This window comes from Herpailurus yagouaroundi, unplaced genomic scaffold (assembly GCF_014898765.1).
Source record: "Herpailurus yagouaroundi ecotype Mexico unplaced genomic scaffold, PumYag 164, whole genome shotgun sequence".
Lineage (NCBI taxonomy): Eukaryota > Metazoa > Chordata > Mammalia > Carnivora > Felidae > Herpailurus > Herpailurus yagouaroundi.
In genome coordinates, this window is record NW_024412405.1 from 19,523,979 (window position 1) to 19,541,674 (window position 17,696).

The following is a 17,696-nucleotide window of genomic DNA, read 5'->3' on the forward strand; positions in this document are numbered from 1 at the left end:
GACCTGGTGTTCCCTCTCAGCCATACCTCCGTGCTTCTGTTTTCCCCCTAATTTTACTCAAGGTTATCTACTATTGCTGGCACTTTGTGTACTTGGTTTTGGGGTACATTCATACATAAAGTGATACTCAAATATATATATGTATTTTGGAGGCTGCAGGCACATCAGGCTATAGTTTGCTTTTTCCTTTCATAAATGCTGTAAGTCATTTGTCCTAATGTTGGTTGGATAGCCTTCCTCTCCTGGTTTAAGTGTCCACATGGTTATCCATAATTTATCATTCAATAGATATTAACAGACATTTACATTACCTGCAAGTTTTTTCTGTGCAATGAAAATATACATATATAATATATTATAATATATATATATATATATATATATATATGTTTAAATATATCCAATTGGTTTGTAGGAATACTTTCCTATAAATTGGAATCGCCAGGCAAAGGGCAACCAAAATTCAAATTTTGAGTGATAACTGCAGAATTCGCCCTGAATGTACAGCCAGTCTTCATCAGTCTTCCTGCTCAGTATTTGTAGATGAGAGTACGCTATTTCCTCCAATCACAGGAGCATTAGATGTCACTATTTTTAATTTTGACAATGTGATATTCATAAGAAATTAGTTTTCCTTTGTTAATGTTGAGCTCAAGCATCGCCCATATCCTTATTAGTCATTTATATCATTTGAATTTCCTCTTTATGTTCTTTTTTCATTTCCCTGGAAATATTAGTGTCTTTGTTACCAATTTACAAGAGCTCATTTGTGATTAAGGATGCTAACCTTTCTGTAGCTGTGCATTAGAAATGAAATGCCATAGGGTTTTTTTTACCCCATTTATCTCCCTATGATGTTTATTTTTTTGATTACACACACAGGTTATATATTCAAATGTAATGTTTCTTTCTTTCTTTCTTTTTTTTTAAGAAAGGCAAAGGGAAATCACTGAAGGATTTAACACAAGAAATAAAGATGAGGGGCACCTGGGTGACTCAGTCAGTTAAGCATCTGATTCTTGATTTTGGCTCCGGTCAGGATCTCATGGTTTGTGAGATTGAGCCCCACATTAGGCTCTGCCCAGAGCCTGCTTGGGATTCTCTCTCTCCCTCTGTCTTTCTCTGTCTCTCTGCCTCTCCCCCACTCACTCACACACTTTCTCTTTCTCTCTCAAAATAAATAAAGTAAAAAAACAAACAAACAAACAAACAAAAACCTAAAGATCAGATTTGAGTTTTAGTGGGAAATCAGTTGGAAAGCAATTGGGAAGTGGACTGCTATGAACCAGGAGCCAATGTCAGCCAACTGGGTGATCCAGACATGAAAAGGCACTAGATAAAAGCACGGTAGTGGCCACAAGGGTGGATAGAGAAATTATAGGGGCATTTGTGAAGGAGAATCTAGAGAATCTGGAAACTGATTGAGTTGGTGGACTGGGCTGGAATTTAAAAAATTAAGTGTTAATATGGGGTGTTATCAATTCAGTCACATTTCTAACTGAACCCTAAAGAGTTCAGCACCACCAACATTCCTCATAAAAGAGGTGAAGGGAGGGAAAGAAAAATTAATAAAAGCCTGATCACAAGGCAACTGAATGTGAGCGGAGAAATCATCACTGATTGGAACTTCCAAAAACATTTATAAATTAACTCCAGAACAGATTTATGTTTCTACATGTTTTAATTACAAATCAAATATCCTCTGAAAGCTCTAGGCTTAAATATTTAAAGTATATAAAGTTTTGTCATATAGGATCCTGTAAGGAGATAGATTGATAATGTCAAATAGGATTATTTAAGAAAATATTTGTAAAGGGGAGGGTATAGGAAGACTGTAAGAGATACTGCGGTTCTCCCTAGCTAGTAACTGTGGAGAAGCTGGTACTGCCTCTTAGGGGGCAGGACAATAACGTTATTTGCCAGAATCCCAAGAGAGTTATGAGCTGTGTGCTTAGATAAAGGGACGCAGGCAGTCTGCAGTGACTCTGCAAGGTGAGACGGCCACAGCCCACCTGCCGGGTGTCTCCCCAGGCATTCCTTCCCACGGACTGCCAGAGGCAAGAATTCGTCCAGACACAAAGCAGAGTGGGGCGTCTACCTGAAGGGGCAGACACATGCCAGCACACTGTACCTTTGTGTCTTTCACATGGCAGAAAACTTACGCCCAACACAGGGACACACAAAGACCCACCGGAACTACGACAAGCAAAAATGTGATAAAACGCAGCAAAGAATGAACTCCTACTTACTTGTTGAAGTCAATTATATATGGTAGAAACTACCCCTGTTCACATTCACTCAGCATACATCCAGGAAAAGTACTTTCCTCTTAATCTTAATTCAATTAATTTAAATGACAATGGTTTGTAAAAGACTAGTCTTTTGCTCTTAAACTACATAACAGGAATAAACCCGATTTCACTGCAGGATTAAAGTATAAATAATAATTTATTAGCTAAAATAAGGAAGGAAAACATAGACTATGTCTCCAAGAATACAAGATTAATACTATGAGCATGAGTGAGGGCAGAAAAATATTTGACAGTTTGGTATTTTATTACCATGAAGAGAAAGGGATTTCTATTATGATTTCTTTGCCTGTTCCCTGATCCAGCATAAAGAATTACTTAAATGTCTCAAAAAAGAATATCTGTAATAAAATTAGCTATGTAGCATTTTGTACAGACTAGTACTGTTTAGTTTTTTCCCCATACCATGTGGCCCTCAAAACCCACTGAAAGGGAAGGAAAACCATTTTCTGAGAAGTTGAGTTGTTTGCTAAAGGTTCCATAGCTAATAAGTGATAGAGTCAAGACTAATTTATTTCAAAACTGAAAGTTCATTGTTATTCACTAAGATATGTGACAGTAATATGGGATAAATTATAAGTTAAAATGTCTGTTTTTTCCTGTTTGTTCTTCCCATGCCAACATTTCAATGCTTTGTCATACCAACTATTTTTCCTTGTTTTGCATTAAGACATCTCCAAAGATGAGTAGAATATTAAATAGTTAATAACCTGAAGCTTATTTGTGCCCCTAAACTTATAAAAGTAAAAAGAAGAGGTGCCTGGGTGGTTCAGTTGGTTAAGCGTTCAACTTTTAATTTCGGCTCAGGTCATGATCTCACTGTTCAGGAGATTGAGCCCACAATCTGTGCTGATGGTGCAGAGCCTGCTTGAGATTCTCTCTCTCCCTCTCTCTCTCTACCCCTCCCCCAAACTCACTTTCTCTCTCTCTCTTAAAATAAATAAACACCTTTTTTAAGTAAAATGTAGTTTTGTTTTGTAACTAAAGCTCTTAACTATACAAAAGGTATCCTCATACCTTTTACCTGACAAATAGCTCATGCTCATGAATTCCTCACTCTTTCAATGTTATTCCTATTTCCTTTACCTTTTAAGTTGATAAAAAAAAAACAAAAAACAAAAAAAAACTTTGTTAAAAATGACTTTTCCCCTCAGAGTGGAATGTATTCTAAGCCTGGTGAAACACAGACCGTTAATCTCTTCATTTTATTGACCTACTTCAGTTTCAGCTCATTAAACACAGACATTTTCAATGATCAAAAGAAAATGAGCCAAATGTAACTTTCTACAACCTTACTAAATAAGAGAGTTGTTCAAAAAGTAAATAAATCTGAACAGGTAATTTAATATTGATAATATTCCATTTAAAGAATATATATGTAATGAACAAGGACATCCAGAAATAATGTTTACATTCCTTTGATCAACTGAAGGCAAAGTCTGTGCATGTTATCGGACTCCTTCTCAGTTCTTACCCTCTCCCAAAAAGAATATTGAAGAAATCGTGAACTAACGTCCCTTGAAACTGTAAGACAAAGAAAAGAAAAGCCTATGAGCTCTAAAAAGATAGCTGCAAAAATTATATTGCCTATAAAGATTTATAAAAGCTAAAATAAACGTGGTTATCAGAGCACAGAAGGAGAAGAAAACTAGTAATTCAAACCCATTACCCTAATAAGAGTAATAAACAAATTATAAAACAAGAAATGTTTACTAGGTTCTAAATATGACTGCATTTGAAACATATTTAAGTTCACAGCTGAACCATACCAAAATGTGCATGTCTCATTAGCAATGACTTAAATAATCCTTCTATTTAGGTACAATTTCCTAATACCTCTTGTGACACATCCTAAATAAATAATAAACTACACTTGATACAGAAAAATTTTTTTTTCTAAGATAGTAAAAGAGATCTAACGACTAGGTATTTCTAAAACAGGAATTGTTGGAAATACTTTGGAGACAGATTATACCTGCTACCATATATGGTTTTGTGGTTTAGCAGCAATTATTCGTTTGCTTGTTCTGAAAGGCTATGGTCTCTCTACTTGGTCTGCATGGAGTCTGAACCCCAAGCTGGGATCTTTTAATAAACAATCTTCCCAGCTCAGGAATAATTCCACAGACAAGTGAGATGTGCTTTACTGCCAACATGGAATTAACAAGGGTGGGAGGGTGGGAGATAGAAAAACTGAAATCATTTTCTAGTTCCTTACTATTAATTCCTCACAGAAAGGAAAACAAACAAACAAACAAACAAACAGAAAAAAGAAGGAGAAAGAAATTAAATGAAACACAAACCAACCAATCCAGAGTCAAATATAAATTATATTTAGGCACATTTATTTTTCTCCATTCTCCCAAAAATAGATGAGTTAACGCTCTAAGTCAGATCAGTCACTGTCTACATGATATAAAAACTGTGTAAATTAATCCCTTAAATATTAAATAATCTTCCTTTCTTTGCAGGACATTTGAGGAAACCTTCTTCTGGACATTTGTTTGGCAATCATTTACTCTGTTTTCAAAAATGTTGGAGAATGCAAATAAAAACTCCTTTAAATTTAAATTTAAAAGGGCTGGGTCACTTTATAGAAAGTTATGGCAGAGGTACATAAGAAAATATTAACTCCTCGAAAATAACTTAATCAACAATCCAACTGAGCCCAGGTCAGTATATTTTTTAAAAACTTCACCTTCTACATTTCTCATTCTATTAACATTAAGTATAGAACACGTAAGTAAACACAATGAATTGAGTCTGGTATGTAAGTACACATATGAGATTAATTCTACAAGTCAAAATTTATTTATGAATTTTAGGCTAATCACAGAACATTAAGATACATCAATCACAGATCTCACTCTCAAATAGCCTATAGTCTAGCAGAGGAATATACTTAAAATTGGTATTACTGCTTTGAGTCCCTCTCTTACATTAGAAATAACTAAGTATTGATCTGTACATGGTGTGTTTGAGGATTTCAGGGCTGATTGATTCAAAGGCAGGACCTCCAGATGATAGTAGTAGACACTGAGTGGCACTTTGAATCTCTGCATGTGAAGGGATGTCCCTCACAGTACAAGACTTCCAGAGACAGCAGAGCAGGGCTACCACCCAGAAGCAGAAGGGGGCAAGGGAACTCCCAGGAGAGAGGGGAACAGGAGAAGGGGCTCACATAGCTCTGTGATACTACACAGCAGCAAATGGGAAGTCTCTGAGTCAGAGAGTTTCAAAGGGCAGCAGTGGCTTGGGGTCTGTTACAGCCCCCGAGTTTATTTTAGCTGTGGCTAGCAGATGTTGGGTGCAGTTTTGTGGAGTATGCAAAACAAGCAAGCTCTAATGGACTAAAAATATGCTTATCTGAGCTCTATTTAAAGCAAATGGATATGTAAAATTTTGAGTTTGGCACTGGAGGGCCTTGGGCTGATGGTTCCAATCTGATGTGATGAAGTAAAAAACACAGGGGTCAATCTTTAACCCATTTACACAACACCAGAAAACTTCATAAATATCATTATATAGAGATAGCGGAATCTTGGATGGACTGACCATCCATCTGTGGACTGACTTCTAGAGTTTAACTTAAGAATCAGACAGGTTTGAGGCACCTGGGTGGCTCAGTCAAGTAAGCATGTGACTCTTGATTTCGGCTCAGGTCATGATCTCACAGGTTGTGGGATCGAGCCCCAAGTCCAACTCTGTGCTCACAGCATGGAGCCTGCTTGGGATTCTCCCTCTCTCTCTCTCTCTCTCTCTCTCTCTCTCTTTTTCTCTCTCCTGCCCCAAAAATAAATAAATAAACGTAAAGAAGAAAAAAGAATAAGAGAGGTTCAAAGGATGTAGCGATTTATTCAACAACTATTTCAATTCTTGTTCCATGTCAGGCACTGTTCTAGGCACCAGATATTCTTCACTGAATAAGACACCCAACAGTACTGGCTATCATCATTTACGGGGCCCCTGCAAAATTAGAATACAAGAGCCTTTGTTCAAACTTCAAGATGGCAAGAGCAGAACATTGAACCAAGCAGGGGGCCCTTCTGAGAGCGGGACCCTGTGTGAGTGCAAAGGTCAGATGCCCATGAACCTGGCCTTGGTAGACATGTTCTCTATTCTCATCACACACACACAACCTAGCGGTGACAGAGCAACAGTACAGAATAAAGAAAAAATATGTAGCGCCATGAAAGAAACAAAAGGATTTCTACAATAATAACTGGGGGAACATAGTTCAGTGAACCTTGAGAAAAACCTCTCCAAAGAGTTGACTTTTCAGCAGAAACCTGAACCGGCCAGCTATATAACATATGTGCGTGAAGAAGCCATAGGTTGGACAGTTTATTCCAATGGTTCTCAACTAGGATGATTTTGCCTTCTGTGGGACATTTGGCAATGTCTAGAAACATTTTGGAGTGTCACAACTTGTGGGGAGAGGGGGAGGACGTTGCTACTGGCATCTAGAGGGTGAAGGTCAGGAAAGCTTCTAAACAACCCACAACATACAGGACTGTCCCCAATTCCCCACACAACAAAGAATTATCCAGCCCCAAATGTTAGTGGTGTTGACAATGAACAACCTTAATCAGAATGAATGTAGATGATATACAAAGCCATAAGGGGGGTAAGAGTTTGTCACATTTACTTTTCATGTCTTTAGCCATGTGACTTTATGGTGGTGAATATCGAAAACCTATATTTACAACAAGGGAGAATTCAATTTATGGTACAGTGCAATACTATACTGTCACTAAAAAAAGTACATATTTAGAAAGATGTTTAAGGGCATGGGAAGTATTGATATGCTTACAATGGTAACTAAGAAAAATAAAGTGATTCTACATTCTTTCAAAAAATATTTATACAATGGGGCACCTCGGATAAGTGTGGAGTACAGGTCATGATCTCGAGGTTTGTGAGTTTGAGCCCCACATAGAGCTCACTGCTGTCATCATGGAGCCTGCTTCAGATCCTCTGTCCCCTTCCCTCTCTGCTCCCCCCACCTTGCACCCTCTCAAAAATAAATAAAGAAACATTTACAAAAATCTCTTAAAAATATTTATATCCAGAGCAGATGGCTGATGAGGGTGTTTAAAAGGGTAATACAAAAGGTTATTGGTGGTTATTTCTGGAGGGCAAATTTTGCTCTGTATGTATTTTTCAGTATTTTGAATTTTCAAGAGAATGTGCATTCTTTCATAAAAACATGAAAGTGCAAAATCTCATTCTCTCTCTATAAAAGTGCATTATACATTCAACTTACTTAACGGCCATATGTGAACTTGATACGGCTAATCAAAGACCTAGAGGGGATTATGCTAAGTGAAATAAGTCAGAGAAAGACAAACACTATATGATTTCAAATATATGTGAAATTTAAAAAACAAAACAAACAGACAAAACAAACAGAATGCAGACTCATGCATATAGGAAACAAACTGTTGGTTACAAGAGTGGGGAGGAGTTGGGGGATGGATGAAAGAGGTAAAGGGGATTCAGATTCTTCAGCTACAAAATAAATAAGTCAGGGGGATGTAATGTACAACATAGGGAATACAGTCAATACTACTGTAATAATTTTGTATGGTCACAGATGGTAACTAGACTTATTGTGGGGATCATTTCATAATATATAAAAATACCAAATCACTATGATGTACACCTGAAACTAACAGGATATTGTGTGTCAATTATAGTTCAATAAAAAAGTGGGGTGCCTGGGTGGCTCAGTCAGTTGAGCATCTGACTTCAGCTCAGGTCATGATCTCACAGTTTGTGAGTACGAGCCCCCCCGTTGGGCTCTGTGTTGACAGCCTGGAGCCTGCTTCAGATTCTGTGTCTCCCTCTCTCTCTGCCCCTCCCCTACTCACATTCTTTCTCTCTCTCTCTCAAAAATGAATAAACATTTTAAAAAATTAAAATTAAAAAATTTAAATATTTAAATTAATTTTTAAAAGAAACAATAAGTGTTGGCAAGGATGTGGAGAAAAAGGAGCCCTCCTACACTATTGGTGGGAATGCAAACTGGTGCAGCCTCAATGGAAAACAGTGTGGTGGTTCCCCAAAAAATAAAAAATAGAACTATCTATGATCCAGTAATTGCACTACTGGGTATTTACCCAAAGAATACAAAAATACTACTCAAAGGGATATGTCATCCCTATGTTTATTACAGCATTATTTACAAGAGCCAAACTATGGAAGCCTAAGTGTTCATCAACAGATGAATGGATAAGAAGTGGTATATATATAGGGAATGCATGTGTGTGTGTGTGTACGTGTAATACACACACACACACACACACACACACACACAATGGAATATTATTCAGCCAAAAAATGAATGAAATCTTACCATTTGCAACAACATGGATGGAGCTACAGGGTATTATGCTAAGTGAAATAAGCAAGTCAGAGAAAGACAAATACCATATGATTTCCCTCTTATGTGGAATTTAAGAAACAAAGGAGCAAAGGAAAAAAAAGAGAGAGAAACCAAGAAACAAACTCTTTTTTTTTTTTTTTTTTTTTATAGAGACAGGGTACAGGAGAGGGAGCAAAGGGAGAGACAGAGAATCCCTACAAGCTCCATACTCGGCACAGAGCCCAACATGGGGCTTGATCCCACAACCCTGGGATCATGACCTGAGCCAAATTCAAGAGTCAGATGCTCAACCAACTGAGCCACCCATGAGATCCAGACTCTTAACTATAAAGAACAAACTGATGGTTACCAAAGGGGAGGTGGAGACTAAGAGAACACTATCTTGGTGAGCGCTGAGTAATACATGGAATTGTTGAATTGTTACATTGCACATCTGAAACTAATACAACACTGTATGTTAACTACATTGGAATAAAAATAAAATAAATAATTTTAAAAGAATAGAATATAATAACTTTTTTAAAAAGCTGTCCTATCGGGGCACCTGGGTGGCTCAGTCGGTTAAGTGTTCAACTCTTGGGGCACCTGGGTGGCTCAGTCGGTTGGGCGTCCGACTTCGGCTCAGGTCATGATCTCACAGTCCATGAGTTCGAGTCCCGCGTCGGGCTCTGTGCTGACCGCTCAGAGCCTGGAGCCTGTTTCAGATTCTGTGTCTCCCTCTCTCTCTGACCCTCCCCCGTTAATGCTCTGTCTCTCTCTGTCTCAAAAATAAATAAATGTTAAAAAAAAATTTTTTTTTAAAAAGTGTTCAACTCTTGATTTTAGCTCAGGTCATGATCTTGCACTTCATGAGTTCAAACCACTATCTTCAGAGTCAGCTTGGGATTCTCTCTCTCTGCCCCTCCCCCTGCTTGCATGCTCACTCTCTCTAAATAAATAAACAAATAAACTTTAAAAAAAAAAAGCCGTCCTATTTATTGTGATTCATAGAAGAATAACTAATCAATTTAGGATGGTTTTAACAGAGACATTAGTGAAATTTGAAATTTCTAAAGCTGAAAAGAGGAAGAACTGAGGACACAATTGCTATTGTCTTTTCTTCTAGCTGAAGGTCAGGTTTTTACAAGAGAAAGGTAGATATGGAAAATGACTATTCTCTACTAAAAGTAAAGCTATTGTTACTTAACCAAGTAGGTCAGATATCACACCCACAGACAATCTGTTGCAATGAAGGATATGACCAAAGTCTCTCATGACCCCATTTTTACCAAAACAGGTTTATGGTTTCTTCAAGTTATACTGAGAGGCCACTGATTTATGCATCATTTCTGCTTAGGAGAGGCATCTGCTGGAATTTTCCTTTTGGTGTTATACCAATTAATAACAAAAACAAATGTTATAGACTTAGAAGGTGCTTTTACCAAACATAGAAAGTAAATTACACACACACACACACACACACACACACACACACACACACAAGATAAAAATCCATATTCCAGAAAGTCTTGACAAGCTGGAAAGTGGATGGGGGAGGACAGAAAAATTATAAAATGTTATTCTTAAGTTCTCCAAACTGAGCCCCTCCTAAAGCCAATTATACAAATACAGGATGTTGGACACTTGGCAGAAAGGAACTTAAAATGTGGCAGGAAGGATGGGGACACACACAACACTTATATTTTCTGGTAAGAGGACTATGACGAACAACGGTGTGATTAGCACAATTCAAGCCCCTAGTGCACAGTCATTCTCTGTGGCCTTAAAGTAGAAACTCAGACTCACTGTCCTACCATTATGCTTCACTAAAGGCCCAGATAAACATGAAACACGTGATTCTCATGACCATCAAAGCATACACTAGATTTTGCAGAGGAGAAAGTGACAAGCCGCCCTAACACTTGAACTAAGTTCATGTTTACAAGCCAACACAGACAACATGAACAGAATCACCCCGCAGTGATGAGACAGGGCCACCTGAGACCTGTGGTGGAGAAGCAGAGACACAGGGACACTCTGCAGCCTCACAAATGACTGAACATCCCCCTCTTTTGATCAACAAGACTGACTGCTGCTTCTTCAATCATGGCGACTACCCCCACCTTCATCTTCCCAACGCCTAAGCAAGTTATCAAGACACCCAATTCCTGAACTGCCCCGCTCCATTAAACCATCCATGAGATCACCCAGCACAAGCTCAAATCTTAGAAAAAGCCCCTTCCTGGCTGCCCTTTACCCATGACACCCACGATTCCTACAATGAGTGATAGTCCTTGCTGCAGCAAGCAAAATGAGCCAAATTTGTTTGAGTACAGGGTGGTTTCTGGTGGGTTTTGGTGAATGGGCTTCAACACGGGGCGATCCTGATATTAATAATCTGCCCCAACATCAGAGCCTGGGTTCCTTCTATGGCTTTGGAAATCTTATCAACACAACTATGTTGTTCAAGCAGCAAAAAAAGGTTAAATTCATGAGATACAAGTCTTAATTTCAGATTACTGTCCATGAATGACTATGGCCACCAGCCATCTAGTATATAAATCCTTAAACCATCCTGTGTGCACTACTTCACCTCCCTGAATTACAGACAGCAGAGCCGTGGCCGTGGTAGTGGAGGCCGTGGCTGTGGGGTGCTGCAGCCAGCAGTAGCACAGTTTTGTTTCCTAGACTTTCCATTAGTTCATGGAAATATATAGATACAAATACAGATATATAGATATATAGATATAGATATGTTTTCCATAACATAATAAAAATCATTTCAGATAGGTTTCTTTCTTAGAGCTTCCATTAGCTCATGAGAAGAAACAAGAGAGTCACTATAATCTAATAAATACCATTTTGAATAGAAATATATTTCCTAGGGTGCCCGGGTGGCTCAGTCCATTAGGTGTCTGGCTCTTGAGTTCAGTTCTGGTCCTGATCTCACCAATGGAGCCCTGCTGCTTGGGATTCTCTCTCCCTCTCTCTCTCTGCCCCTCCCCCAGCCACATGTGTGCTAGTGTGTTCTCTTTCTCTCTCTCTCTCTCTCTCTCTCTCTCTCTCAGAATAAATAAGTAAACTTAAAAAAAATAAGCATAGATATAAAATAGCTGAATAATCTTATTTAAAAAACAAAGGTATTTCCCAATTTTAGAAATACTCATTTGTGGCCAAAAAAAAAACCTAGTTAATATAAAAAACATCTTCTGTTACATAGAGATCTAAAACTAAAATTTCACTCTTAAAGCCCAAGTCTAGTTAAAATCATGACACTAAATTAAAAAACTGTAGTGACAACAACACATTTTGTGAGCACTTCCTATGTGCCTGGAGTTGTGCTATCTTATACACACACACACACACACACACACACACACACACACACATTATTTCATTCTGTGTATTCAACAACTCTTCAAGAACTAAGATTCCCAGGGCACCTGGGTGGCTCAGTCAGCTAAGCGTCAGACTCATGATTTTGGCTCAGGTCATGATCTCAAAGTTCATGGGATTAAGCCCCAAGTGGGGCTCTGCACTGACAGTGCTGAGCTTGCTTGGGACTCTCTCTGCCCCTCCCCCACTCACGCTCACTCTCTCTCAAAATAAATAAATAAACATTAAAAAAAAAAAAAAAAACTAAGATTCCCATCTTGTAGATGACAAAACAGAGGTTCAAGGATAAGCAATTAACCTAGGCCCACCACTACACGTGGGAGATCCAAGTTTTGAAACCCAATGTCTATAATTCCAAACTCTGAGGTTACCAGGTAGATTGCTTCTCTTGCGTGTGAAAAGGAATCAACACTGTGCCTGAAACAATTATAAGACTAAATCATGATGAAAGCAGTTTAAAAAATAAAACTACACAGCACTAAAGTGTCCTGTAGTATTAAATTTTCATTTTGCCACATCAAGTTTATTTTTATTATCCCATTTATAACCAAAAGTTACCAAGAAAAAGTTCTTTCACAAACTACTCCTTGTACCAATGAACATCCACTGTTCAAAAACCAGTTGGTATATAAATTACCTGAAGGTAGTCTTGGATTTTTTTATAAGCTTCTCCTTTCTGAAATACCTTCTTAAAACGGGAAAATAATGCAAGTGTGAACAATGCATGTGGGAAGAGAATTTCAATGTAAAAGCATTATCCCTCCTCCCCAGTAAATAAAATGAAAATCAAAGGACCTTTAAAAGACACTTTCACTAAGTTTGTTTGTTTGTTTGTTTGTTTGTTTCTGAATAAAATAAACAAGAGCAAAGGGCACCTTGACTACTACTTAGGAAATAAAATCAGAACACAGGGAAATCTGTAATTCTAATCACATTTACATCTTCTCTCCTTTTTTACATTTCTCATCCAACATCCTTAGGAGCTCAATAGGCTTAAAAGAATTGGAGCAGAGTAAAGAACAAAGGTGAGGAGAATCTGAGAAACAACTTGAATGGCTGTTCTCACCATTTTAATAATTTCAAATTGGGTAACATAGTTTTCAGAAGATGTAAAAGTCGCAAATATAGGAAGAAACTAAAAAGTTGTTCTACCTGCTATTATTATAAAAATGGCATTTGGGCTAGACATCTCAGGAATTAACCACTTGTGGACAGTAAATGAAGAAAGCACTAAAAAAAGATTAACTTTCAAAAAAACCGAGTATCAAATTGAAATGTACCAGCTTTAGTGAGTGAAAGCCCATGTGCCAAATAAACACATTTATTACAAGGAATATTAACATTTGTATTCTTACATGGAAATGACTACTTATATTAACTATTGTTTTCTCTTGAGCTTGAGGACGCTGTTAGAAAATCGGATACCCAGCTGTTATACTCAATCACGCTAAACGTTACAGATCATACATAAATACAAAAATAAGGAAAAGCAGTTATGAAGCATGTAGTACGTGTGCTTTACTCAGTTTGGGAATGAGTTTGTTATAGCAGGAGAGAAGTAGCAATGTCAAAAGAAATAGTTTAATATTTCATTTACCTATTCAAATAAAACAATGGCTAACAATTTGGAGACAAGAATGGTTTTAATCAAGATGATTCTAATTCAAAATAATACTTTCATGTGACTTTTTCTTAATGCAATTATGAAAGGAATTTAGCCCTTCTTCCCGCCAGCAACACTGATGTCCCCAAGAGTGTAACCCTGAACAGCCCCCCGGCATCTGTACTGCTAGGATTCCTCCATCTCATTAAGCCAAAGATGAAGAAATGTACTAGCAATGGGGAAACAATCCAGAATGGCTCAGAAAAGAAGGTGCTTGCCATCCTGGCTCTTTTTTGTGGGGGGGGGAGGGGGGGGCGGGGGGGGTCATATGTATCAAATGCAAATAAGGACACCATTTCCTTCTCTATAAGGCACGGCTTCAGTTTCCCCTCACATCCCCGTTACAAGGTATGCCAGTGATTGATACTCTAGAAACTTCCTCTTCAAAAGACATGAAATACACAAAGTTCTAGGAATGTAACAGCTAATCAATGTGTTGCATTCAGCAGGTACCAGGAATACTGAGACATTAAGAAGGGCGGTGAAATCAAGGCCTTTACTGGGGAGCTGTCAACGTTTCCTGAACATATCAGCCAAAATTAAGGCATTTGGGGAACAAAATCTAATAATGCAGGTGACGGTTTCATAAGCTCAATGCCTTCGCCCTATCCCCCTCCACCAACACAAAGACCCACTTCAGCAGTATTAGCTACTGATACCTGAGGTTTAGCTTTTTTTTTTTTTTAATAAAAAGAATGCACTGAAATACGAGAATGGGCTTATAAGGGGGTACTATTGTTTGAGGAAAGAACTGCCCTAAGCTGAGAATATCAACTATTTTGTTTCAAGTAGTATAGAAAAAGCACCTTGTACTGAACAGGCATTCAAAAAATACTTGAAATATTTCAAATATAAAAGACTGGTCATGTAAACTAAAATGGACTTAGGGTTCCCCAATGCCCAGATTTTCCTTGCAGGATGAGGGGAGAACTGAGTTCACAAACAGCAAAGCAATAAAGCAAAATAGTTACAGTTCCATCCATAGCGCTAAGAGCAAGTCGCTTCACCCTGAAAACATAGCCAGGGGACGTATTTTAGAACCAAGCATCCTCCATAAATTCTTTATTCAACCCATAAACTCACGGCACTCGTCTGCGTCTTGCCTTCATAGGCAGGGTGCATTGCTCCAGTAAAATCGTAGCTTCAGACACTTACTATTGCATTTGACAGCTAAGACCTGATCTTCCAAACTAAAGGTAAACTGGATATCCCAGCAGCAGAAGGAAATCTGCGCGGTACGGGTGGGGAGCAGGGGGTAAAGGTGCAGGCAAACAGCCTTACAAGAAGCAGACTCTGCACTGGCTACACTCAAGGTATTCTTTCGTCTTCAATCTCTGGTATGTGTCTCATCCATGTTTAGTGACTTCCCGATACATTCAGTTTTGATCGCCTGTTGCCGTCACATCTTTCAGGCGTCGACACTACCCAGTCGTCTGAGAGACACACTGGGTACTTAGTGCAGGTTCCCCCAAGGAGGGCTCGGTGCCAGGGCACAGAAGCAGCTAAGGGTCACGCCAGTGCAGGTGTACAGGGTCCGAGTCCTAATTAAAGAGGAGACGGCTGCCCTTCTCAATGTCCCATACTCCAGCAAAGGAGAAGAACACCGGTTTGTATTTTTAGTAGCAAACTTGGAGCGACCAAGCCAACTTGGTCCACCGGAGACAGCAGCAAACCGAGGCCCCCCGGCGGGGCAGTGGTGAAATTCCCACTCGGAACAGAAACGCAGGCCGCGCTGCCCCAGCTTTGCTGACCTCTCGCAACGCACCAGCAGAGACTACGGGAACCAGCGCGGGCGGCAAACGCCCAGAGCCCGGCTTAGCCGCAGGCGTAGTCTGGGTGTCCCCGCAGCTGCGCTGCGCTGCGCTCGGGATGTTCACGCCGAGCTTACCACCCCCTCGCCCCTCCCCGAGGCCTCCCCCGGATTCACCTTGCCCGGCCGGAGTGCCTGAAAGGTCATCTTCCCACGAAGGGCCACCCCCAGAGGCTGAGGAGCGCGGGCTCTGAGCTCAGGACGCCCCCGGCCCTCGCCCCGGCGCGCCGCCCAGCGCTGGCGCGCCGCCCAGAGCCTGCCCGCCGCGCCTTACCTGCCCGCGGCGAATCCGGCAGCCCCTTGACAGCTCCCACCAGGCGCCACTGGAAAAGTTTCCGAACTTCTTCGCAGCTCTGCACGCCCTCGCTCCGAGTAGACCCAACGAGAGCCAGAAGGAGGAGACAGCAACATCCCGCGCGCCAGGTCTGTGCATCCATCATCAGTGTCCTAGTCGCCCCTTCCCACGTAGTGGACCCAACTGTCCCCGCGCGCCTTGCGTTGCAGGCGCTGGAAAACGCTCGGCGGTCGCGGTTCTCAAAAGGTGCAATCTGGCGGCAGAGGTTCCGGGGCTGTTCTGGGACACCGGCTTCACCTGGTGGCACTTGGCTTTCTCCGGAGGAGCTCGGAGGCTGAGATACGAGTTCTCGAGCAGAGCGCCGCCAGGTCTCCCTAACCGGCGGGAGAGAGTTGGCGCTGTACCACTGAGGAAAACGCCTGAAGCCCACAGAGCCCGCGAGCATCTGGCTCCGGCCGCCGCCGGGGTTGCCGCGGGCTCAGCCAGGAACAGCCAACCTGAGACGCGCTCGCCTGCCGCGCTCTGCGGGCAAGCCCCGCCCCTGCACGTTCCGCCCCGCCCCAGGTTCCGCCCACGCCCCGCCCCCTGCGCGCGGCCGCAGGCCGCACCCGCCTTTCCTCTGTCAATGCCGGCCCACGCGGGGCCGACCTCAGAGCGGCGCTGCCTGGAGCAAGGAAGCAAATAAAACGAAACCCGGGCCGCGTTCTCCCAGGCCTTTCCATGGAACAACGGTCTGATGAAAAAAAGAGCGAATGTGGGAAGAGGCTCAGAGAAGATAAGAAATGAGGAACACCAACTGGAAGTACGATGAAATATTTGACTATAAGTCAAGGTCTTCAGTACATGGGAATTTGTATCGAAATTGCGCAAAATGGGATCTAGGTACAGTACAAAAGGCAAAAACTTTACAGTTGAGATCCCAATTGAAGACTTGATAGCATTTATAGGGTTTTAAGAGTGTACATGAGAATTGCTTTATGTTACTGCTTTAGAACATTTTTCTGTAACATTAGCTATGATTCTCTGAAAGAATTTAGAAGTCGTAAGAATTACATTCAGACCTTATCAGGTTCTTATCATCACAGTAAAGTCCAGTTTATTCTCTCATCAACCTTTAGCATCGTATTTTACTTCATTACTTTGTATCCATATGGGTCCTCTGGGCTTCATCACTTCTGGAATTGTTTTAAAACATTTTTCAAAGAACTTCTAAGATAAGAGTGCTTAGGGGAGATTCTAAAAAGAAAGATAGAAAAATGAAGACTTTAAGTGATTTAAAAATGACAAAGGAATTTTGTCAATTTACAACTTACAGAAAGAATGCATTAGAAAGCAGAAACCAATGGGTCATGTGCATTTTCTGAATGTGATTGACTTAGTGCTAAGCCTGTGAGTGACAAGTGTCTCTTCATCTACAAGCATCTGAAGGTGGTACTCCTCCAGTAAAACAAAAGTACTTAAAAGCATCAGGCAGGGGGGACTATGAATGCCTCTGCCACTTAAAGGGAATTTAATCTCAAATTTGAACCCTTGCCAAGAGATAGAGATGAATAATTTTAAGCCGTAGTTAAGTGTCATGGGACTTTTAATGACCATTTGATATCAAAGGCAGCACTTTCAAGCAGTAGATTGCTTGCTTTAAAACCATTCCAGGGAAATGGCTGAAATACTTCTTCAGTAAAATAGTGCTCACTTGGCTTTTGACATCAATTGCATGAATAGTAGTTTTTTGTGTGTTTTTTGGAGAAGCTCTCTTAATAGATGAGAATTGAAAAAAAAATAGCTGCTTTTAAATTCAAGGACTTCAAGCAAAGCTTTATATATGTATCCTGAGTGGGGCGGGGGGGGGGGGGGGG

General features: G+C 40.3%; 1 protein-coding gene across 1 annotated transcript in view; it reads right to left on the bottom strand.

The window, feature by feature from the left end:
* Positions 1–16,345, bottom strand: part of GPC5 (glypican 5) — a 1,452,106-nt gene extending 1,435,761 nt beyond the window's left edge. Inside the window, exon 1 of the mRNA XM_040487248.1 lies at positions 15,820–16,345. Within this exon, the coding sequence (XP_040343182.1) occupies positions 15,820–16,285 (466 nt within the window). The 5' untranslated portion in view covers positions 16,286–16,345. The remainder of the gene's footprint in view (positions 1–15,819) is intronic.
* Between the last annotated feature and the right edge of the window lie 1,351 nt (positions 16,346–17,696).